The following is a 25,145-nucleotide window of genomic DNA, read 5'->3' on the forward strand; positions in this document are numbered from 1 at the left end:
TGGTCTTTGTTAAGGCCCATTTTAATGCACACTTCTGTGAACCCATGAGCAATGCATATTGACTAGATATCACAAGGTTCTTTGGTTTCAAAGCAATTCATTTCATTCACATTAGAAACAAATGAACAAGCCATTCTTCATAAACAGAATCTAAAGTTTAAATATTCTTCCACTATGAACATAGTGATACAAATGAGCATTTTCCCCATATCTTCCTAGAAATCATTCAAAAGTAACAAAGGAAATGGAAAAATTAAAAGCAAACCAAATTTTTGGCGAAGTCAGAAGTTGTAATTTCCTGATCACACTGTGTGCAAGGGCTCCCATACGCAGCCAAGATCCATTGAAAGACAAGTAGAACCAAAGAATTTGTCAAAGACAATTGGAACAAGTTGAAAATAAGAGGCTGTGGGGGAAAATCTCACTAACAAGACTGGTCAGAGTTGGGAACTCTTGGAGTGGCAGCCAAATTATATTTCCATGGTTATGCAAATAAATTCACTGAAAACAATGGAAAATGCTAGATAAAATATGTAATTTTTAAGTCCCAACACATTAAAAGTATTTAAGAGCTGAAAATCCAGTGGGGAAATTTCCAGGTCAATTTTTGGATGAAATCCTATAACCAAAGTGTTAAATACATCTTCAAAACACCCAGTCTACCGAGGCCTTCAAGGTATTTGCCAACACTGCTCATGGGCAATGACTTCAGGGCTAGAAGAACAAAAATCTAGCCCTAGATTCCACCTAGGACTGAGTTTTATAAGAAAGTCTTCCATATGTAATAGATATTGTGCTCACCAATATTATTTTTCCTTACTTCCTGGGAATACAAGAGGTTAAAACTCCCAGCTCTCTTGCAGTTGGTGGGGCCATTTGACTAGTTCTGGCTAACAAAATAAATATGAGCAGAAAAAAATAAATGTCCTTTCCGTGACAGTGAAAGCTCTTGTACAATTCTCAATTCTTTCTTCCCCTGACAGAGCAGTCAATGACTTTCTAGAGGATAGAGACTGAATCAGCCTGAATCCTAGAGTATCTGTGTGGAGGAATGCCCACTCTTCCACCAAAAACTTACAGTTGACTTTGTGTGAGCAGGAAATAAACCTTTATGTGTTAAGCCACTGAGATTTGGGGGGTTGTTATCACAGATTAAGTTTAGCCTCCTCTAACACAGAAATCAGTACCAGAATTGGGATGGGTGCTACTATAACAAAAATCTGAAGTATATGGCATTGGCCAAAAGTCAGGCAAAGACAACAGGAAGCTGATATTGCAGGGTGGAAAGGCAAAACATTTCATGACTACAGTAGTAGTCATGACATCTACATGACTAGATACTCACGTATCTAGTGAGACCGAGAAAGAGATTGGGGAAAAGTTCGTCAGCTCCCTGTGTGAACTGCGATTGTTTTTTCCCAACGTATTTATAAAAGAGAGAGAGGTAAATTCAGTTAATTGGCTGGTTTACAAGAAGGTAAAGGGAAACCAGAGAGTCCTGAAATTTGGGGCCTGAAATGTTAGAAGAGCCAGCAACTTTTAGATCTCAAAGAGTAAGACAGAAAACTCAGAAAGATCTTTTTGAGACAAAGTTCTATCAAAGTTGAGCCTTGCAGCAAAGTTCATCCCATTGTTAGATGTTCCCAATGAATTAAGCTGCATTCAAGCAAACATCTGCCTAAGGAGACAGTCAAACAGAAATTCCCAGGGTGTCTGATTTCTGTAACTACAACAGTCTCAAAGTGATATTCAAGGTATTTATTATAAGAAGAAAAATAAAGAAATATAGCAGAACTTCATCTAGAAAGAATTGAGAGCGAGGCTATTACCAGTTGGAATTAACAGAATTCAAACAAATAAGCTTATGAAATTCTTAAAAATTGTTCTTCCAAATAAGCCAGCCGTCTGAATTTAAAATCCTTTAACTGCTCAGTACTTAAAATAGTCTTTGAGAGGCCTCTGGGTGGCTCAGCAGGTTAAGCATCCGATTCTTGGTGTGGTTCAAGTAATGATCTCATGGGTTGTGGTATAGAGCCTTCTCCCCTCTTCAAGCTCCACATTCAGCAGGGAACCTGCTTGAGAATCTCTCCTCTCCTTCTGCTCCTGCCTTCTCCCCCAAGCTCTCTCTCTCTCTAAAATAAATAAATAAATCTTTTGAAAAAATATTCTTTGGCCTCCCAAACTTCTGGAACTAGGAAATGAACTGAGAAAGCTGAGCAGTTTCACAGGAAGACATAGTCACAACAACATCCATTGCAGATGTGCTCAAGAATAATAGAAAAGACCACACACAGGGCAGAGTCAAGGACCATGGGAAAGGGAAGCTGCTTCCAGAAAGCAGAATGGGGGTCTAACAAAGAACATTCCTAATACCAGAATAGGGCTCTGTGTGCCAGACATGATTTAAGAATGACTATGGACCAACGACAGTCCCATCTCTTCCATCCTTCTTTCTGAGCAAGAGTGCTTATTACAGTTATCTTGTCCTTGTCTCACCATCGTGCACTGGGAGCAGAAAATTTGTCCCTTTCCTTCATGGTTTTCTGAATCACACAGAGCTACATCTAGTCTACAACTACACTTAGTAGAGAGACAATAGCATAACACGTAGAGATCTTGAAATTTTGACCTGTGACTGGATAGAATTTGGGTCATTATCCTTGGATAAATAGGTGAACATAATATGCACATGGAGTGTGAAGCCAATATTTGGTGACTGTCTAAATTCAACTTAAAGTGCACATAGAACTTTAATAAAAATTAAGAAAAAATATTTTAATTATGTTTGAAAGATATAAATGACAACTCAGTAACACTAAATACTTATAGCACATTTTTAAAAAGATCCTTCTTCAATCTGAACATACTTAAACACTTCAAAGATCAAAGATCAATATAAACTTAAACTGTTGAATTTTTAAAAACTACCAATAAATTGAAATACTACTTATAGGAATCCATAAAATTATAGCTATAACAGTATCCAGAAAGAAATTCTAAGCTTTAAGTACTTGTATCAACAGAAATGAAACAATGGAAATAAGTAAAACATCTAATTCAAAAACACAGAAAAAAGAACAAGCAAGCCAAAAGAATCCAGAATGACATAATAATTCAAGATAAAAGTGTAATTAAATGCAGAATTAGTTAGAAAACTGAATAAATGAGTAAGTAAGCAAAATAGGCACATCTAAAAAATCAAGAAAAAGGGCAAGGGAGACAAACAGAGTAGAGGGATATAATATCCACATTGTGGAATATTATTAGGCAATAAAAAGAAATGAACTATTGATACTTGCTACAACATGGATGAAACTTGAAAACATTATGCTAAGTAAAAGAAACCAGTCACATAGGACCATATATTATTTTATTCCATTCATATGAAATGTCTAGAATAGGCAAATCTATAGAGACAGACAGTTGGTTAGTGGTTTCTAGAGCTTAAAAGGGATTCAGGATGGATACCCAACTTTTGCATCAACATGGACGGGACTGGAGGAGATTATGCTGAGTGAGATAAGTCAAGCAGAGAAAGTCAATTATCATATGGTATCACTTACTTGTGAAACATAAAGAATAACATGGAGGACATTAGAAGAAGGAAAGGAAAAGTGAAGGGGGGGATATCGGAGGAGGAGATGAACCATGAGAAACTGCGGACTCCGAGAAACAAACTGAGGCTTTTAGAGGGGATGGGGGTGGGGGGGATGGGTGAGCCTGGTGGTAGGTATTAAGGAGGGCACGTATTGCATACACTGGATGGTATATGTAAACAATGACTCTTGGAACTCTATCTACATCAAAAACTAATGATGTATGGTGACTAACATAACACACAAAAAAAGACCAATAAAAAAAGGAGTTACAGCTAAAAGGAACAGGATTTCTTCTTACGTTAAATAAAATGTCCTAAAATCAATTGTGTTGGGGCACCTGGGTGGCTCAGTCATTAATTGTCTGCCTCTGGCTCAGATCATGATCCCAGAGTCCTGGGATCTGAGCCACTAATCCCCACCCCAGCATTGGGCTCCCCGCTCAGCCTACTTCTCTCCCTCTCCCACTCCCCCTGCTTGTGTTCCCTCTCTCTCTGTCTCTCTCTCTCCCTGTGTCAAACAAATAAAATCTTTAAAAAACAATAATAAAATCAAATCAGTTGTGTTGATAGATGGACTTTTTTTTTTTTTTAAGATTTTATTTACTTATTTGACAGAGACAGAAAGAGAGGGAATAGAAGCAGGGGGAGTGGGAGAGGGAGAAACAGGATTCCGGCTGAGCAGGGAGCCCTATGCGGGGCTCGATCCCAATGTTCTGGGTTCATGACCTGAGCCAAAGGCAGATGCTTAACGACTGAGCCACCAAAGCCCCCCCAGATGGACAACTTAAAAATATATATATTTTATTTATACATTTGAGAGCGAGATGGCAAGAAAGCACAAGCAGGGGAGAAAGCAGCCTACCCACTGAGCAGGGAGCCCAATGTGGGGGTCGATCCCAGGACTGTGGGATCATGACCTGAGCCAAAGGCTGATGCTTAACTGACTGAACCACACAGGTACCCAATGATAGATGTGCAACTTGGTCAATAAGCTGAAAGCCCCTGAATTATACACCTTAAAACGATATGTGTAGTATGTGAGTTGTATCTTAATAAGGTTGTTAAGAATAGGAATAACCATCAAAATAGAAGAAAAAATCTAAAAGTAGTAAAGACTACTTTCCATAACTCTATGCAAATATATTTAGAAAGCTAGATGGCACACATAACCTTCTATGAAAAGCTGTTTACTAAAATTGTCCTCAGTAGAGACAGAAAGTCTAGATAGACAATTCCCAAAGAAGAAACAGAAAAGGTGTCAAGGAAAAAGGAGACTTTTCCATCAAATAGCACCATGCCCAGATGATTTTATTATGGAAGGAAATTTCTTATTTGTACCTTACTATCTAGCAGGATATTTGACATGCCTTGATCTCCTTAGGTGTCAGAGGTACGAGGGCAAAGATAGAGCTGAGAAGACCTATAGTGGAGCAAATTACATTCACTACATTCATTTTGACATAAGTTTAAAACAATCACTGGCAGCTTTTCCAAATTATTTAGATTTATTTTAAGATTGTTTAACATACAGGGGAGCCTGAGTGGCTCAGTCAATTAAGCTACCGACTCCTGATTTCTGCTCATGACCTTAGGGTTGCAAGATCAAGCCTCATGTCAGTTTCCATGCTCAGCAGGGTGTTAGCTTGAGATTCTCTCTCTCCCTTTCCCGCTGCCCCTCCCCTCAATCTCTCTCTCTCCTATAAATAAATAAATCTTTAAAAAAAAGTTTAACATACAAAATAATGCCTCTAAAAAACAAAACAAAACAAAACAATATACAATCTATCCAGACTAGATTTCTCTACTAAATCACATTCTTTTCAAGGTCTAGAAAGGAGACCACAATAAGTTAAGCTATAGGAAACTGCCTTCGATGAGATTATGTTACTTGTCGGCATGCACCCCTACAGCGAGAGCAGGTGCCACTGAGCTCTGAATGCTCAGGATTATTATGCAGTAATAAATAAGAATTCCTTTTCCGTGATTATCTATTAGGAGGTTTGCTGTTTGCACCCTTGCTATGAATGACCATATGTAAATTTAGCTAACCTGAATGTGTTGGCCTAAGATATATATTAACTGTTGTCCCCACCCGTCTGGCCATAAAAGTTATGGATATGTAACTCAGGCATCATATAGACAGATGATTAAATGCTATTAAGATGCTGTGACCCTCCCTAGAACTAAAAGTCACAATTCTTGTATTCGCACACTTGACATCACCAGAGACTGATAATAATGCGATCAAAACTGCCCACACCTATTACCAAACACTCCAGTGGAAGGGGCGGTAATGCTTTCAGTTGACAACTAACTAATGTGCCATCTTTAGTTCTCCATTGAACCCTAGGAGTTAGAACAACCTCCTCTCCAAACTTGACCTGGTCCAGTAGGATTAAGTGCTCCTCTTGGATGTTCCCAGGATGCTCTTCTGGCTTACCCTGATCCTAGTATGCACAGCATATAGTATTTGCCTGGCCAGCCTTCCCTACTCCTGTCTCACAGTAATCTTGACCTCATTGTCAATTCCCAGACTCAGCAGAGTGCCTGCAACATAGCAATGGTTTAATAATAAACATATTTTTTTAAACAAATGCTATTTTAAAAAAAGAACTATTTAGAAATAAAAATATTTTTAAGTGATTTTTTTTTCGAAAGTTGATTTAATGTTTCTGGCTCCTTCTTGAGCATCTCAGTATTTTTCCAAGTGTTTAAAAAATTCTGAGAAGTCATTCATACATTTTAATTTCAAAATATTCTTTCTACCGCTTTATTTTTATTTTTTAAAGATTTATTCATTTGGCAGAGAAAGGGAGAGAGCAAGAGTACAAGCAGGGGGAGAGGCAGAGGGAGAGGGAGAAGCAGGCTCCCCAGTGAGCAAGGAGCCCCAAAATGCAGGGCTCTATCCCAGGACCCCGGGTTCATGACCGGGATCATGATCAAGCCAAAGGCAAACACCCAACCAACTGAGCCACCAAGGCACCCCTTCGTCCTACCACTTTCTAGAAAAGAAAGCTAAATTCTTTGCAATAAATAAATAATGTCAATTTTTTCTTTTGATTGAACTTAGAACAATGTGATTGGGGATCTAACATCTTACCAAAGAAACATATAATTCTTTTGCCAATTAATGGTTGCTGCATCAAAACTTAGTTAAGTTAAAATAAAGAAATAACACTGTATGACTCATAACAATTAAAATGTAATTATATTTCAAAATGAAATAAGGGAAACAAGTAGTAAAAGCTTAGTGTCTAGCAAAAACAATAATATTAAAATTTACTCAGAACTAACTTTTTCAAAGCATTGTAAAAATATATTTATCTAATGTCTACACAAGATTTCTGTTTTCTGTCCATTATACCTAAAATCAATTTTTTAAAAGTGCATTGTGTAGGTGCTGGTTAGGTGGTGTGGTGAAAGCTTAAAGTCGAAGTAAGAGCCAATGTGGGAAATCCCTAATATATTAATGTGTATACTCTAAATTTTGCTATAAAAATGGGTATCTGGAACATGAAATTCATTCTCTACTACAGTAGCTCTCTATAGGATATAACAGATAGAGTAGCTATCTCTAGGATAGAATGGGATATAGTAGATATCTATAGGATTTTGAGCTCTGCACTCCTTTCTCCTGGGTATATCCATCTCATCCTATGGTTATTGGAGAACTGACATAATTTCCATCTAACTCTGCCTATTTGGATGACCCCAAATAGATCCAAGAATGCACATCTAACCTGAAATTTTTGTATGCAGAACCGAAAATTCCTTAACACCAAACTTTTGTGTGTGTGGTGTCTGTGTGGATAAAAATATAAGATAAAAATTCCAGAACTGCAGCAGCCATGTTTCCTGTAGTTTTCAATGATAAGATGAAGCAAACACAAACAGAGGAGGAGAGAGGAGAAATTAAACGAGACCTGTTTGTGTTTGCCTCTTTTATTCCAGTTGTTTCTAAGGTGGAGCTGCACTCCTGTCTTCCTTCTTAACTGGTGATCAACCACTCCATGAATATAATGACCTGATTCATTCTCTTGCTTCCTTAGGCTAGTGTAAGCTGAGCGTCTGTCACTTGTAATCAAAAGAAGTCTGACCAGCACACAGAAAATAGTTCCAAGAGGTGGCTTCCTTGGCCAACTCAGAGTAGTTTATCTAATAATACTAGCTTTAGTGCTGTTAAAAAAGTTAAGCCCACCACACTTGGGTGGCTCAGGTGGTTAAGTGTCTGACTCTAGATCTCAGCGCAGGTCTTGATCTCAGGGTCGTGAGTTCAAGCCCTGTGTTGACCTCCATGCTTGGTGTGGAGCTTACATAACAACAACAACAACAAAACCTTGATCCCTGAGCCCAATTATCACACTGTCCATAGACTGAACCTCACCTTTTCAAAATGTCACTAGGCCCCACATTCTTCTTACATCCTCCCTCATGCCCCACACCTTTACCTATCCTGAGGAGTGGTCATTGGGGGTTCCTATGGCCCAGGTGGGAGATGGTCACCAGAGTAAGCAGACAGTAGGCTCAGGCAGAGGCGCTTGTATACAGCAGTGGTCTTTCCTACTCCAAGTGCATGCCCATGTAGAAATGCCTATCCTGTAACATCCCACCTTACAAGGGTTCATCTTGCAAGCAAAATTTGCAAGATGCTTTATTTTGGCTGCCAGTTAAGCAAAACCTCACATAAAGGTCAAGGCACAAGAATTCTATAACTACCAGTTTTCAGGAAGGGAATTTGACTGAAATTTCATAAAAGAGAAAAGAATTGAAAGAAAAATTCAGTCAGGGCAAAAGGATGCAGTGTGTCCTGGATTTCATTTTAAAAATAGAAAATAAGGTGCTTCCCCCCAAAACTACTACATTCAAAGTCATTTGTCGGTATGTGTGTATGTTGAGGAATGAGAATGTAGAACTAGATTAAAAATAACTGCGGCGTAGGATCTACTATTATAGAACCGAGACAAGAATGAAAGGGTGGTTAATCCGAATGAATGTGAATAACATCATCCTTTTTACCCAACACAAAACTAGCAATTAAAAAGATATTTTAAAAAGACTCATAATAAACCATGACGAGTGACTCAGACTCTAAAAGAGATGAAGCGCTGTGTCTACATTCTGATCGTTTAGAGAATGTTTGCTTCAGGGGAAAAGCTGTAGGAAATGATATCAAATTTTTAAAAGTTATTTTCCTTTATTCCTATTATGAAGATAATACATGTTCATTATGGAAAATGTAGAGGTGACAAAGAGGAAAAAAAAAGGCAAATAATCCACAAATCTACCTACCATCCAGTAAGATAAAATCCACAAATCTACTACAACCAGTAAGTATTTTGTATTACAGTGAAAGTCCTTTCAATCTATTTTCAATCCATTTCGACACACACTTTTTTTTTTAAGATTTTATTTATTTATTTGTCAGAGAGAGAGAGAGTGAGCACACAAGCAGCGGAAGCAGCAGAGGGAGAGAGAGAAGCAGGCTCCCCACTGAGCCGGGAGCCTGATGTGGGACTTGATCCCAAGACCCTGGGATCATGACCTGAGCCGAAGGCAGACACCTAACTGACTGAGCCACTCAGGTATCCCTCAACATACACCCTTACCAAAGGAATTCATCACATCTGGTTTTTGTTTTTGTTTTTTTTACCTACAGTGAGACTGTACTCTGAAATGTTCATCTTTTTACTTTTCTTTGCTTAACTCTGTAAGATAACCTTTGCTTAATAAATCAGAGGCATCCACATTTGTCTTGGGAAGACTTAGCGTTGTTTTGACAGGAATATGAAGGAAAATAAGCATGGCTGATTAGCTTCTAACAAAATGGAATTTTTGAGTTCTAAGATATTTTTCTTGAAAGTCACTGTGGAGAAATAAAAGCATGAAATTTCTTAAGCTGCTATTAACAAGACTCAGAAACTCCCAAACATAGCTCAGATAGGGTGACCTTACAATTTAGCTTTTTCACCAGATCACTTTAGAAAGTGAAAGGAAAGGCTTTGAGTAATTCTCAGGCCAGTGGGAGTGAACTCTCCTGGGAAAACCCCAGCGTGCACACACCCTCTCCACAGGGTATTTGACAGAAGCTGCCAGAGGGCAGTGGCGGGGCTGCTGTGTTGAGGGATGAGTTGTCCCTACCACAGGGGCTGTGGGTGACCAGCCTAAGTCAGGGACGGACTTGACTTGGGGATCTGTAGTGCCAGCAAGAGCCAAAATGGAACTAAGTCCATGAGCAGAGACATGGGGTCCTCAACAAAGTGGATTAGTCATGAATTCACCAGAAGCAGCACCAGAAGTTGGACAAAGGGTGACGTGAGCAAGAACAAGGACCCACACATAATCTGGGGGCCTCATTCCCCATCACCAAAATAACATACGACGCCAGTCCCTCACACACACAGATGCGACTGGGGAAAGGACAGTGTGGAGGATGAGGGACTCAGAAATAGTGGGCACCATTCTGAAAGAGACTATTTTAAATTAAAACAAGCTGTTTAAACTTGAAGACACAGATATCCTTTAGTTGGCAAGTTTGAATTTTTTCCTAGTAACTAACAATTGAAAAGCCATGAGGATCCATTTTAGAAAACATATCTTATATATGCATCTGAATTGTGCGCAAATTTCTAATTCTGCTACCCACTCAATGGTGAATATATTTGCATGTCATTGGCCTACTATTACATCATCTCAAATGGTCACATGATATTGTAATTTAGAATTTTTTAAGCATGAGCTAAGAAACAAAGATATCTCTTTAAAATATAAATTCATTTGTCCCTATATAAACTCAAAATCTTCTTAGTACCTGATAAGTTATGCACTGCAAGTAAGAAGAGCATAAGTTTAGCTCCCAATTTTAAATTCTTTACCATTCCAATCAGAAGAAGAGTACATCATACTTCTCTAAGCTCACTTATACAGAGGTAAGCAAACACGCTTCAGTGTCGTCCTGTTTGATCAGGATCATGGCTATGAGAATCTATTCTGGTTTTATTACGAATTTTGCCATCCTATAGACTTTTACCTCTGGGCCTTTCTAAAGCATAAAATAGAGGATCCCAACCCAGTGCCTTTTGGGTTTCTGTGTGTGTTCATTCTATCTGCTCATTTGTTCATTTCTTTGATGAATGTTAATTGAGCACCCACTGTGTTCTTACCCCTTGCCCTGAGGCTTGCTCTTCTCACTTCTCATTTTGACCAAAAAAAGCCTCTTTAAAGGCTCTTCTCTCTTCTTTCCAAAGTCTATGCTACATGCATGGAAACCACATAAGCAAACTTATTTAAAATGTACATAAAATAGGACTTAATAAGCATTTGGTTGAGGGCCCGAGCTGTTAAAGGTAGGAGGATGGAGGCTTGGTGGAAGGGGAAGCATTTAAGGATTTCAAAAAAGAGGCAGGCTGCACCATATAGTTACTAAAGGGCTTTTTGATTTGCCTTTTCATCCTGTTTTGTGAGTTTGTATTAGAGATGTGAGGAGAAGGATGCGGGCTAGAGAAGGTCTGGGTCACCCTAGCTTGGCCCTGAGCCATGTGAAGGACTCCAAATACTGCCAGGTTAGTCCCTAAGAAAGTCACTGATTAAATACAGGAAGAATGATACAGCACATTAGAAAATGCATCTCTAATGCATTTCATTCTTATTTGTACACTAATGATATTCATACTAATGAGAATGCATCTCATTCTCATTAGTACACTAATGATACCTTGTGGCTTGAAAGTGGGCTCTCCTCTGATCATGGAGTACCTTAAATATACATGAACTCCCTGTTCAGACAGCACAATAGATTGTAGGTCCGAAAAGCATCATAGAAAGCTCTTTAATTTCTTTCCCCAAGCCAAATGATTTTATGTAGAAATCTGTAAAACTATGAACTTTCCTACCCCACAATTAACACTGCATTCTATTTTTCTTCTTTTTTCCCTTTCTCTTTTTGTTTTCCTATTATGGGGGGGGGGGGTGGTAAGGAAGGGAAGAGTAAAATGCCCAGGCTTTTTAATTAGGGCTTAGACAGGGGAGAAAAGTAATTGAAATATACATAAAATTAACCTGAGCTCTTAAAACTCTAGGTGTCACCATGGAGACAAGAGCATGAACTGTCTCCATGGAGACTTGAATGAATTTGGGGGCTTTAAATTATCATCACTTATTACCTGATGTCGATTTAGGCAATGAAGAGATGAGTTAAAGTACATATATAAAAATATAAGAAGTAGCCTCACATCAGGGAATTTATTAAGGACAAATCTAGTTGTTCTTATTCTTAGTATTCCATTATTCCAATGAATGGGAAGATACTCCAAGAGAAGATTTCCCCCCAACTTGGAATTTCTTATGGAATCATCTAATGGTATAGCTCTACAAATGCTACAGGAATGAATAGAGAAAAATAACTTCTAGAAAAGGCCTCTCTCTTTCAGAAGTGTCAGTGTGATACAGGTGATATGGTGATGTCCATCATTCCAGCTGTAAGGAAGAGATGGTCTTATTCCAGATGTCTTATTCCAGTACTGCCCCAGAGACACTTTTAACATGACCGTTCTGTGTATATCACTTTAGCAGGTCTATTACATACAACTGTTTTTAATATGTGGAGTGAAATCCACATGCAACCTAAAGAGAAACACAGAAATCACGCAAATGTTTATACCAATATAAGCAGAGGTAAATCAGAATTTTTCCCAGTTACAGATTCTACTTTGCAAACCTAGAGGTAAAGTCATTTAATTGATCAAATACTCAGTTGAGAGGTCACTTGGATGGTATATCATAGATAGTAAGTATTCATTGATTAAGTAAAAATCACTCATAAAAGATTAAAATTTAATAAGCGTTTTAATATATAATAAGTCATTAGAAAGCAAACAATTACAACCAGAATGCATAAAAACAAAATAGCTGATCAGATTATTCATTTGGAAGTTTATATAATTTGAACTTTGTCTTTTTTTTTTTTTTAAAGACAAATTTGGGGGACTGTTTGGATATGAAAGGGAAGCAAGGATGCTAACTGCACAGCCAGCTCAAAGAAATCAAGTATTTCTCACATTTTATGACCAGTTCTCATTATTTAAGTTGTTACATTCTATAAAGTTGTCCCAAATAATTAGCAGATACTGAACCACTGCTCCTAGGGGAAAGAAAGAAGTAGGTTCCTATGAGCCTCTGCTCACATTTTCACCAACCAATCAATATATAACCTGCTTTTATGTATGTTTCTGTTTAAATATACCTTCCTTAATGTCTTCTGCTGATTCATTCACATTGAACTCACAGCCAACAGTACTGTAACTCGTGACTGAATGAAGTTTATGCGACATATATTTTCTCCACAAGGCACATCACAGCCTCCTTGCACACAACAACAGATAGCACTCCAGCAGTATGGGGGCTATATCAATAATGAAATCACCAACGAAAAGCAGAAAAATGCTAAATAGACCATGAAAAAAACCCCTACTTGTTTATAGTATGAGCTGAAACAAAAAGGCAGAGTGTCACTTTGATCTCAACCAGTAGTGTTGATGGGGTGTGGGGGTGGGGAGTGACTAAAAAACTTTGCCTCTCCACACATGTTCATAAATGACCATGAAAGCACCTTGAGTATTGATTTGGGATTATAAATACATTTTACCAGGTAGGCAAATTCACAAATACAGAATCCGCAAATAAACAGGATCAACTGTACTTGTGGACTATGGAGAACTATTTCTATTTCCCTATGAGGTTGCTTCTTACTCTTCCACTGTGCTTGCCTGTGAGTGATGTTCTCTTTTGTGTATCTATGGAGCTCCGATTCTTCCTTCTAAACCCTGCTCAGGAAACCACACATACACACAAACCTCTCCCTGTTACCTTTACCTCTTATACTCATCTCTATTTTGCACAGATCGGATTATTCTGAATTTAATGGCATTCTCCTTTACAGATTTATGAAATTCCTTGAGGTCGATGACCGTGTCCTAATACATGTATATAACCTTTACTGTGCTAAGTGCCAGGCTACATGTTAAAAGGTGCTTCACATACAACACCGTGTTTAATCTTACAATAGTCCATTTTACAGTTGCAGAAACAGAGGCCTAGAGCAGCCATGTGACTTGCCATATCACATGCTACAGAGTTGATACTCCAACCTACAGTCCAAGTGTTCAACCATTATATTATCCTAAAAAATCAGTATTAGCTACCATATATTTTTGACTGCTTACTATATACAGGCATGGTATTAAATGCTTTAGACAAATTAACTCATTGAATCCACTTTACCTGCCTCTGTGTCTCCAACACATAGCAAAGTGCACGACACATGAATGTTGAATTTATTTCTTCCTGTTCCCAAACGTTCTTTCTAAAATTAACAGCGTAAGAACTCTCTACATTTTTGCAGTGACCATAATGACTTTCCAGGTTAGACCACACTTCTCCCCCACCAAATTCCTCATCTTCTCATGGATGTTCTTCTGTGGTTTTGCTATTGATGTCCACAAGTCATGGTAGGACAAAAGAGAGCAGAAACACTGTCCACTTGAAAAAGGTCTTTAACAGTAATTTCTAATAGTGATTTATATTATGACCTACATCTTTACAGAGTAACAAAATCATGGAAGAGCTAAGTGTTTTGCTTGAGGTCTATGAGGAAACCCCTGTATGAGGCTAAAAGGGGGATTTTCTACTTCATAATAGAGCTTTGGATTCCAAATCTATCTAGCCTCTCACACTGAGTTCAAAATAGGCAGAGAGTCAGTTTTAGGGATAAGAATTACAAGGTGGAGGGCTTGTAGGAAAAGTGGGCAGGCTGTAGAAAGTTTGCAAGACAGAAGCTGCAGGGTTCACATACATTAAATGAATGAATGGGATCAAGGAGGGTTTGGACAAATTAACTCATCACCCTCCTGCTGTCCCCTAACGGACCGTTCCTTTTAAGAGTAAGTAATGTTATTTCAGAAATGTGATTTCTAGGCCTCACCTGCATAGACTGTGAGAGTGATCTATGACCTCTGGTGGACTGGGAGCTGCTACAGCAGGTCTCCGTGTGTCTGGGGAGCTGCTCTTGGAGGCTTTCCTATCTCTTCCTGCTGCCCCAAACTCTCACTCCCACCCTCTTTATCTCTCCTATGAAGATCTTTCTTCTCTTTCTTTTTTCTCCCTTGTCCCCTCTCCCAGTTCTCTCACTTCTCATCTTTTTCTTTCTCACCTCTTCCTTTTCCCTTTCTCTGCTCTTCTCTTCCTGTTTATTCATTCTCTTCTTCTCTGTTTATTCTATCCTCTCCACCCTTGCCCTCTCTGTTACTATCCTTTCCTCTCCTCCCCCACCCATCCCTTCCCCCAGCAATCAGGAACTGCAGAGAGCTCGCTCACCAAGAATACACCAACACGGGTTTCGAGTACTTCTTGTGATGGGAGCGGAGGGTGAGGGAGCCCTTGCGCTCCAGCAAGTCCGTGGGTCCGAGCTCAAACCAGTATTGTTTACTGCTGCACCAGTCCTGGCAGGAGCTGCCAGAACTCTCCATTGAGGCTGGCCACATTCAGACCTCAGAGGATTTCTTTCTGCACCTATTCTGCTCCCCACGCCAACACCGACCAGGATTCAGGATTCCGCGTCTCTTATCTCCTGAGCAACCTGGGGCGGGGTCAATAGAGAGGGCGGGGCCAGTGGAGGGGCGGATCCCTCAAACCTAATAGCTCTGGTTTCCAAGACAGGGTATGCACTGATTAGAAAGAAACTACATTTCCCAGAATGCAATGAAGGGAGCGACTCACCTACGGAAAGGTTGAGAGGGACGCCCCTCCGCCTCCTGGGATCTGTAGTTTCGCCCTACCACCAGCCTAATCCTCAGAGTGGCCAGCGGACTTAAGGGGGATGGGCGGGTCAGTTAAGGGCTTAAGGGTCCTGAGCCCAGAGCACTTAGGCTCCGCCGTCCTTGCAGAAGTTCTTTTTACCATCCATCATCTGTCGTCACCACATCTTCTACTTATAAGCATGTAAGTTTAACCAAAAGGGAGCAAGAGAACACGCCTCAAACCCTAAAATGTGTCATTTTTACATAAGGAGGAGCAGAATCAGTCAGCAAATCAGCTAAAAAGTCTGGGGATGAAAAAACCCTCATTGATTCCGGTTTCGGCTGATTTCCCAACCTTTTTGAGTTTCTTCCTCTGAAAAAACAAAGTAGATGATGGGACCGAGGAGGGGACAGGGTGGACACAAGAATCTGAGGTCCCTTCAGGCTGTAACGCTGAAAGACCCAACCTCCAGGTACAGCTTAGGACTCCAGGGCATTCAGCTCCCCGAGACCTGCCAGTTCTCATTTTCGCACTTGATATTTTATGACAACACAAATTCATCATATTATTGTGTTGTTTAATATGTGACAAGGAGATTTCAAAAAGATTACCTATGGCATTGCTTTCAAGAAATGATTGGATAGCTGCCTTCCAGAAGGAAGGTGCGTATTTTATCTTTGACTTTCCAAGCGAAGAATATTTAGGTATCAAAATTCTCCCCAACTTAGTTAAGCACCGTAAGGGCATTAGTGGACTTCATCATGGCCATCCCTCTGACCTGGAATGATGCTTAGTATATGGCATCATTTCAGAGTTTGAGTGAACAAATGAATTGGGTACTTTAGCTTTACTTGGGCTTCCATAAATTCTTACTTTATGAAGACCACATGTACACAAAAATTCAAACTTAAAAACACAAGAGACATTTCACATTACAAACGGATTCCATAGTTTGCAAAAGATTTATTATAGCACTCCTATAAATAATGAAGCATTATTCTGGATCAGTTTTTACAAATTTGATTACACACAACTACTAAGTGCTTCTCTGTGGCCTGTGGTACCCAGTGTGGGCGCCAGTGGTATGCTAAGGCCCTTATTTTACTGACAGCCACAGTTAAGCCATGTTATTTAAAACCAGATAAATAGTCCATTGTCACCAGCAAAGTGCTAGTAGAGTACTGAGTGCTATTTTAGCTCTTTTCTTCCTGAAGAAAGGAGAAAGAAAAATAGAAATTAACTTTAAAAGGCTAAATAAGATCCACATTAAGCTCAATTCTAGCCAATCAAAGCAAAACATATTGCCATCACTCCAAAAATATTACCATCATTACTACCATCTGTTTCTTTTTAAATTTTTATTTTACTTATGCTTCAAGTGATGGCAACATAATATATTTGTGCCCGAGATGTTAAGCTTCTGCAGCCAGTTTGACTCAGAGATAAAGTCTGCCCAGAGCCAAACCCTTTCTGAGGTCCACGGACAGTACTATGGAGATTTAAAAGCGTTTCAGCACAAAGAAGTAGCAGTAAGTTAAGAAAACAAAACAACTGTAGCTTATTATTTCAGAGTTCCGTAAACCAAGCTGAAAGCTTAGTTTCGTCTATGAATATGCTTTGTTATTATACTCTTTCCCCTTTATACCAACGTCACCAGCTTTATTGTCTTCTGTGTCTACTAAATACTTTTCAACATCCTCGTGTTGGGATATATGAGATTGACTCTCTGATACCCTCCAGTTCAGATTCCTTCCATTCCTTTTGTATACACCAGTATGTTCTGTGGGATTTTTGCTTTGCTGATTGCTTATCGATGAAATAGGAGAACAGAAGGGTTTTGTGAGAATTACATAAGATAATAAAGCAGGTGTGCCTAATGGATGCTTAGCCCTCAATAAAATTTTGACTACTACTGCTATTGTTATATCCTAACTCTGTCCTTATTACTTGGGAAAAGTACCTTAAAATGTGCTTGTTTGTGTGGAGTTCCCGAAGTATACTTCCTGTTTTTCAAGCTTTGTCTGTTTACAAGGGTTTTGTAAATGAATATCTTTTTATTATATTTTAATATGAAATTTAACAGTCTGAATCAGAAAAATGTTGTCAAGATATTTGGATTATGATACCAGTGATAATGATGGTTTTGTATTCATACGGAATCTTTTCAAGACCATTAATAAGCTTTATGCTTTTTAAATGTGAAATCACTGGTCCTCAACACACTTGAGTTATTCCTGTTTTCTTCAAACTTCATCAAACCAATGAAGTGTAGGGATTAAAGCAATGTTTTCTATTTAGATTAATCTCTTTTCACCATAATATCCTTGGGGTAAGAAAATTATAGTTCAGGTGACTGAAACAGGACTTTTCTGTAGGAAAGTGCAGGCAGACCCAACTCAGGAAGTGGGAATCCCCATCTTCTGAGCCTCCTCTAATATATTCATCAGTTTTATCAGATCATTTAAGAAGTTGCCAAGAAGACCTGACCAGAAGAGCAAATCTAAAACAGATATAAACCAGCCAGATGTAAATGGCCACAGGGGCAAACCTCTTCAGCATCTTCTTTCTCTTCCTGTCTTAACAATCATCTGCTTGATTCCAGGAAATCACCTGTCAGGACCTTCCAAAGTCACTATCAGCAATGATCACCCCCAAACATTAAACTTTCTTCTACCAAATGTCATGCAATTAAGCTGAGAAAAAAAAAATCTAATTCTGTAAGAAAATTTACTTGTATTATCTCCATGTTGAATCATTTAAATCTATAAAAAACCTGTATTTGAATTCTATAATATTTAGAAGTTTAAAATTGAGGATTTGGGTCCCAATCAAGGATTGATTGCATAGTATTTTTAAAATTCTCTAGGAATAGGGAGCTCCCGTCACCCACTATATGACATCTAGGGGTTCACTTAAGACTGTTTTATACAAAAAAGTTAGAGTACACCTCCTATGTCAAAATGAATGAGATTTCTGGTCTTCCCCAATCCCTCCATGCCTCCACTTCCATCTTTCCCTCCTCCCTTCCCTTTCTTCTTTTCTTTTTCTCACATTTTCTGCCTTTATCCCTTCCTTTTCCGTGCTCCATTCCTTCTCTTCTTCTTCCCTCCCCTTCTCTCTCTCCTCCTTCCCTCTCTCCCTATTCCCTCCTCCTCTTCTTCCTCATTTGAGAAGTGGTAAGGATTTCAGAGTCAGAATCTGTTGTTGAGCACCCAAGAGAATCTGGTACAATTCAGTGATGTGAAAAATATGAAAGAAAAATAGCAAGATCCCAATACCACTGCCAAAATTTATATGAATAAACTCCTGTTTAATGACCCAGGAACTCTGAAAAGAGTCAACTCTGTCAAAAGCTCCAATCTTCTTTCCTTTCCTTTTAAGTATTCATAACCACCAATGGTCTTTTTTAGAATGAACTTAACCTTAAGTATGATCTCTCTGTACTTCTAATTTGTGTTGTAAACCTATAAGGCATTGACTTCTCCCAATTATTATTTATTAGTATATTGACCAATTGTTGTCACACAACAGGAATGATTTCTAGAACTCTTACTATCAGCACAGAGGATTAATTTATTAAATATTCAAAGTATGGTATTCCATAATTCAGCATTTCCCTTATTTTGATAGCCAATAAGTGAGATTCTTTAGCAGAACTGTCCATAACTATTATGATAAAAATTTAATGTTCTGGATTAGTAATGACATGCTTAAATATAAATGTAGCTTAGGGATTTCTCTAACATTCTACAGATTGGATATCTTTAATTATTCAAAAACTGAATACCTATATTCACAAATGACCTAAACTCTTGGTTTCTTCCTTTTCTCCCATGTACTGCTTTGGTTTCTTGGCACCTTTACTGTTCATTAGCAACAAGAATGCGATCATGTAGCTACCAGTTAAATTCTTGGGAAAGAAGTCGTACTTGAAATTAAGTTCAGTATTGTGGGTTTCTTTGGGTTTTTTGGTTTTTGGTTTTTGTAGTTTTGTTTTTTTGTTTGTTTGTTTGTTTGTTTGTTTTTGCTCTTTAATCGTATAAAGGAACATCCTCTCCCAGGGAAGAAGATCAGAGAAAAGAAACTGGATTTGGGCTCCTTTTGCTCTTGGTGGTGATGGACATTTTCCCATGGCCCCACAAGACCCACCCCCAGCTGCATGGTGAGCAAGATGGTGAGAAACCCACTGAAAGGCTTCCACCAGAAGATCAAGTACGTGTAGGAGGTTTCTGGTTGTTGAGTACACCAAACACACAGCTGAGAATATCAAGTTGCCATACTGGGGCAAAGGTCAGGAGCTCAAGGAAGAAGCTGGGGAATTTCCAGAACCTTGAAGGACTGTCTGAGTGTTGCACGATTTTGAGTTTCTTGTGTTCAGTGAGCATATGTTAGACTTGTGGTGTTGTTTCCTCTGTTCATTAAATCTCTCTTTTTTTAAAGACTTCATTTATTTATTTGACAGACAGAGATCACAAGTAGACAGAGGGGCAGGCAGAGAGTGAGGGGGAAGCAGGCTCCCCGCTGAGCAGAGAGCACGATGTGGGGCTCAATCCCACGACCCTGAGATTATGACCTGAGCCAAAGGCAGAGGCCTTCACCCACTGAGCCACCCAGGCGCCCCTTATTAAATCTCTTCTTATAGCATCATGTTTAAGTTGCTTTAGACTACAGAGGCTTTCAGCCTATTTCAGGAGAAGGATCATTTTCTAAAGGGTCAGGGCAGGACGAAAAGCAAGTATGATAACATTAAAAAATAGTAATAGGGGCGCCTGGGTGGCTCAGTGGGTTAAAGCCTCTGCCTTTGGCTCAGGTCATGATCCCAAGGTCCTGGGATCGAGCCCCGCATCGGGCTCTCTGCTCAACAGGGAGCCTGCTTCCCCCTCTCTCTCTGCCTGCCTCTCTGCCTACTTGTGATCTCTGTCTGTCAAATAAATAAATAAAATCTTTAAAAAAAATAGTACTAAAGGAAGCAGACTTAGAATAAAGATTTTCCAGGGGCACCTGAATGGCTCAGTGGGTTAAGCCTCTGCCTTCAGCTCAGGTCATGATCTCAGGGTCCTGGGATCGAGTCCCACATCGGGCTCTCTGCTCGGCAGGGAGCCTGCTTCCTCCTCTCTCTCTCTCTGCCTGCTTGTGATCTCTCTCTGTCAAATAAATAAAATCTTAAAAAAAAAAAGAATAAAGATTTTCCAGGGGCGCCTGGGTGGCTCAGTGGGTTAAAGCCTCTGCCTTCGGCTCAGGTCATGATCTCAGGGTCCTGGGATCGAGCCCTGCATCGGGCTCTCTGCTCAGCGGGGAGCCTGCTTCCTCCTCTCTCTCTGCCTGCTTGTGATCTCTCTCTCTGTCAAATAAATAAATAAAATCTTTAAAAAAAAAAAGAATAAAGATTATCCAGACCAATCATTCACATTTTCAGCACCAATTCTATGACCAATTAGTACAATTAACCCTTAAACAACTCAGGTTTGAACTGCACATGTCCACTTAGGTGAGGAATTTTTTTTCCAATTAATATATTGGAAAAGTTTTTGGAGATTTGTCACAATTTGAAAAAACTCGCATACTGTGTAACTAAGGAATATCAAAAAAATTAAGAAACCAGTAGGTATGTTTATATGTAGATACTATTTTATCGTTAATACTATAAAATATACATGATTCTGTTAAAGAAAAGTTAAAATCTATCAAAGCTATGCACATACTTACAGACAATACATGGTGCCACACCATTTGCAGTCAAGGGAAGTATAAACAAATGTAAAGATACTGTATTAAGTCATAATTGCAGAAAATTAGCTGGAGTACCTACTGTACTGTGGTAATAATTTGGAAGCCCCCTCCTGTTGCTACTGCAGTGAGCTCAACTGTCGCGAGCATCCTCTTCAAACGCCCTATGACGCTAATCATCTCCACTCGAGCAGTTTGGCTCACCAGGTCGTCGCGCATCACAGTAAAAAGCAATCTCTCATGGTTCTCACATATTTTTCATCATGTTTAGTGCAACATTATAAACCTTGAATAACACCATGGGACCCACAGGAAGTGCTACTAGGGGTGCAGGAAGTGCTCCCAAGAATCCCAGGAAGTCATCCCATTACAGGAAAAGAATGATTTGCTTGATATGCACCATAGATCGCGGTCTGCAGCTGTGGTTATCTGCCATTTCAAGATAAAGGAGTTATCTTTTAAATCCTTTAAAAAACGGGGTGGGGGGGTAGGGGGGTGGTAATGGGGCACCCGGGTGGCTCAGTTGGTTGAGCCCCTGCTTTCAGCTCAGGTCATGATCCCAGGGTCCTAGGATCAAGTCCCCACATCAGGCTCCCTGCTCAGTGGGGAACCTGCTTCTTCCTCTCTCTCTGACCCTCCCCAACTTGTGCGCGCACACGCGCGCTCTCTCTCTCTCCCTCTCACTCTTAAATAAGTAAAATCTTTTAAAAGGGTGGGGGGGATTTGTGACACTGCTCCTGCAGTTTGCCAGCAGGCATGAAAACCTTGCATTTTCTGTGAAATACGTTCCTATATCATATTGAAAATGCAGCTTCTATGTGGGTGCAGGATTGCTTTAAGAAAGCCATCCCTATCAACTCTAATATAATTCATGAAAAAGCAAAGTCATGATATGACAACTAGGGCAAAAGGAAGGAAGGTAAAGCCTCTAAAGCTGGAGAATTTAATGCCAGCAAAGGATGGTTTGATAATTTTAAAAAGGTTTGGTTGTAGAGGTGCCTGGCTGCCTCAGTTGGTGGAACATGTGACTTTTGGTTTCAGCGTTGTAAGCTCAAGCCTCATATTGGGTATAAAGATTACTTAAAAAAATAAAATCTTAAAAAAAAAGGTTTGGCTTTAAAAAAATGTCAAGATACCAGGAGAGGCAGCTTCTGTCAACCAAGAGGCAAAGATAAATTCCCAGATGCTATTAAGAAAAACATTGAGGAGCAAGGATCTCTGCCTGAACAGATTGCTAATACAGATAAAAGTACCCTATTCTGGGGGGAAAATTGCCATAAGAATGTATTAGTAAGGGGGGCACCTGGGTGGCTCAGTCACTTAAGCATCTGCCTTCAACTCAGGTCATGATCCAGGGGTCCTGGAATTAAGTGTGTCTCCTCCCTACCCCCCCCCCCCGCCCCCGCAGGCTCCCTGCTCAGAGAGGAGCCTGCTTCTGTCTCTTCCTTTGCCCGTTCCCTCCCCCTCCTTTCATGCTCGCTCTCCCCAAAAAAAAAAAAAAAAAAAAAAAAAAATATATATATATATATATATATATATATACACACACACACACACACACACACACACACACACACTATTAGTAAGGAAGAAAAGCTAGCACTGAGATTTAAGGCAGAAAGGATAGGCTAACTCTACTCTTTTGCACAAATGCAGTCTGGTTTATAATCAGGACTGCCCTTATATCTGTAAGGCTGCTAACCCCTGAGCCTTGAAGAGAAAAGGCTTCCACCAGCTTCCAGTCTTTTGGATGTCAAACAAGAAGGCCTGGATAAGAAGAAACCTTTTTTCTGGGCTGGTTCCATTGTGATGCTTTGTCCCTGAAGTCAGGAAATATGTTCTTTTGATATTGGATGATGCCCCTGGCCACACAGATCCCCACGAGTTTAACACTGATGACACCAAAGTGGTCCGCTTGCCCCCAAATGCAACATCTCTAATCACCATGGATCAGGGTGTCCTAAGGACCTTTAAGGCTCAGTACACACAGTACTCTATGAGAATGACTGTCAATGCTATGAAAGAGAACCACAATATAGAAAACATCAAGAAAGTCTGGAAAGATTACACCATTGAAGATGCTATTGTTGTTATGAGAAAAAGTCATGAAAGTCATGAAGTCTGAAACAATATATTCCTGCTGGAGAAAACTGTCTAGACATTGTGCATGACTTCACAGGACCCATGACAGAGCCAATCAAGGAAGTCTAACCCCAACCCCTCCATTGTTGAAGGGGCAACTGTAATTTCTTAGTACATACTAGGTGTGGAGCTTTTACAAGTAACACTAATAATTTATAATGAAAGTTTCCCTAATCATAGTGACTCAGAGAGTACAGTTTTGATGACCAATGACAGAAAGCTAAATCCAAGTTAGGACAGAAAGAGGAGTTTATGGACTCATGTAAGGGTAATTCTGGCTTCAAACATATCTGAACACCAGGGGTTGATGATGTCTTGGGATGCTATTTCACTATTTCTTGGTTTTGCTTTCTTTCTTGGGTTAGCTTATTCTCAGGCAAGCTCTCCCAAAATGGGTAGCAATTTCCATTGCTCCCTACCCTCTCATAACATAAAGCGTCCCTCTTTTCTCAAGTTCCATCAGAAGGCCTAGACACCAACTGGCCTGACCTGACTCATGACTGTTCTGAAAAAATGACTAGAGCAAGGCCCAAGGTTGATGTGGTAAGCTCCCCAGTCTGATCTGTGTGATGGTCTCCCCCCCAGGGGGAGGTCTGCCCTTTCTGACTAACCTAGACTGAAAGTACAAGATTGGATAAAAGGGAAAAACAGATTGATTCCCAGAATAATGGGAAAACATGCCTGAAAGGCAAAAACCACAGATACCTACTGTAGATAGTAATAATAAGACATCCTATCCATACACCACTTTTTTTTTTTTTTTTTCTATTTGACAGGAAGAGAGATCACAAGTAGGCAGGAGGCAGGCAGAGAGAGAGGGGGAAGCAGGCTCCCCACTGAGCAGAGAGCCCGATTGGGGGCCTGATCCCAGGACCCTAGGATCATGACCTGAGCTGAAGGCAGAGGCTTAACCCACTGAGCCACCCAGGTGCCCCTCCATAGATCACTTTATAAAATATTTTACAGGGGGACGCCTGGGTGGCTCAGTGGGTTAAAGCCTCTGCCTTCGGCTCAGGTCATGATCCCAGGGTCCTGGGATCGAGCCCCACATCGGGCTCTCTGCTCTGCAGGGAGCCTGTTTTCTCCTTTCTCTCTGCCTGCCTCTCTGCCTAGTTGTGATTTCTCTCTGTCAAATAAATAAAATATTAAAAAAAAATAAAATATTTTACAGGGGTGTCTGGGTTGCTCAGTCGGCTAAGCGTCTGCCTTCAGCTCAGGTCAGGATCCCAGGGTCCTGGGATCAAGCCCCGCATCATCCTCCCTGCTCAGGGCTTTTCCCTCCCTCCTACCTCTCCCCCTGCTTGTGAACTTTCTCTCTTGGACAAATAAATAAAATCTTTTAAAAAATAAATAAAATAAACCACTTTTACATACACTCTTTTACTTGGCCCTCACAAAAATAATGCGGGGTGCATATTGGCATTTCCATTTCTTTTTTTTTTTTTTTAATTTTTTTTTTTTTAGATTTTTTTTTTTAATTTATTTATTTGACAGACAGAGATCACAAGCAGACAGAGAGGCAGGCAGAGAGAGAGAGGGAAGCAGGCTCCCCGCTGAGCAGAAAGCCCGATGCAGGGCTCGATCCCAGGACCCTGAGATCATGACCTGAGCCAAAGGCAGTGGCTTAACCCACTGAGCCACCCAGGCGCCCCGGCATTTCCATTTCTAAGATGAGTAAACCGAATTACACATCTAGAGGCAAAGCCAGTTGTATATTCCTACCTTCAGACTCCAAAGAAGGTTCTCATTCTTATTCTACTACAGACACTATATGTTTATATATATACTTCTGTTTGCAGGAGCCTGAACTCTAGTAGGACTACAGGATTATGTCCTCAACTAGCCTATACTTCTGTAACTTTTGTCTCCTCTGGATATGTCATGACTT

General features: G+C 39.9%; 1 protein-coding gene across 3 annotated transcripts in view; it reads right to left on the reverse strand.

The window, feature by feature from the left end:
- Positions 1 to 25,145, reverse strand: part of CFAP95 (cilia and flagella associated protein 95) — a 122,372-nt gene that overhangs the window by 62,551 nt on the left and 34,676 nt on the right. The window contains exon 1 of one of the 3 annotated variants that reach the window (XM_046023258.1): positions 14,966 to 15,117. The exons of the other annotated variants lie outside the window; for them this stretch is intronic. Within the exon in view, the coding sequence (XP_045879214.1) occupies positions 14,966 to 15,117 (152 nt within the window). Of the gene's footprint in view, positions 1 to 14,965; positions 15,118 to 25,145 lie in introns of those variants that run through there. 3 annotated transcript variants of the gene reach the window in all.

The sequence above is a fragment of the Meles meles genome, chromosome 11 (assembly GCF_922984935.1).
Source record: "Meles meles chromosome 11, mMelMel3.1 paternal haplotype, whole genome shotgun sequence".
NCBI classification, from domain to species: Eukaryota; Metazoa; Chordata; class Mammalia; order Carnivora; family Mustelidae; genus Meles; species Meles meles.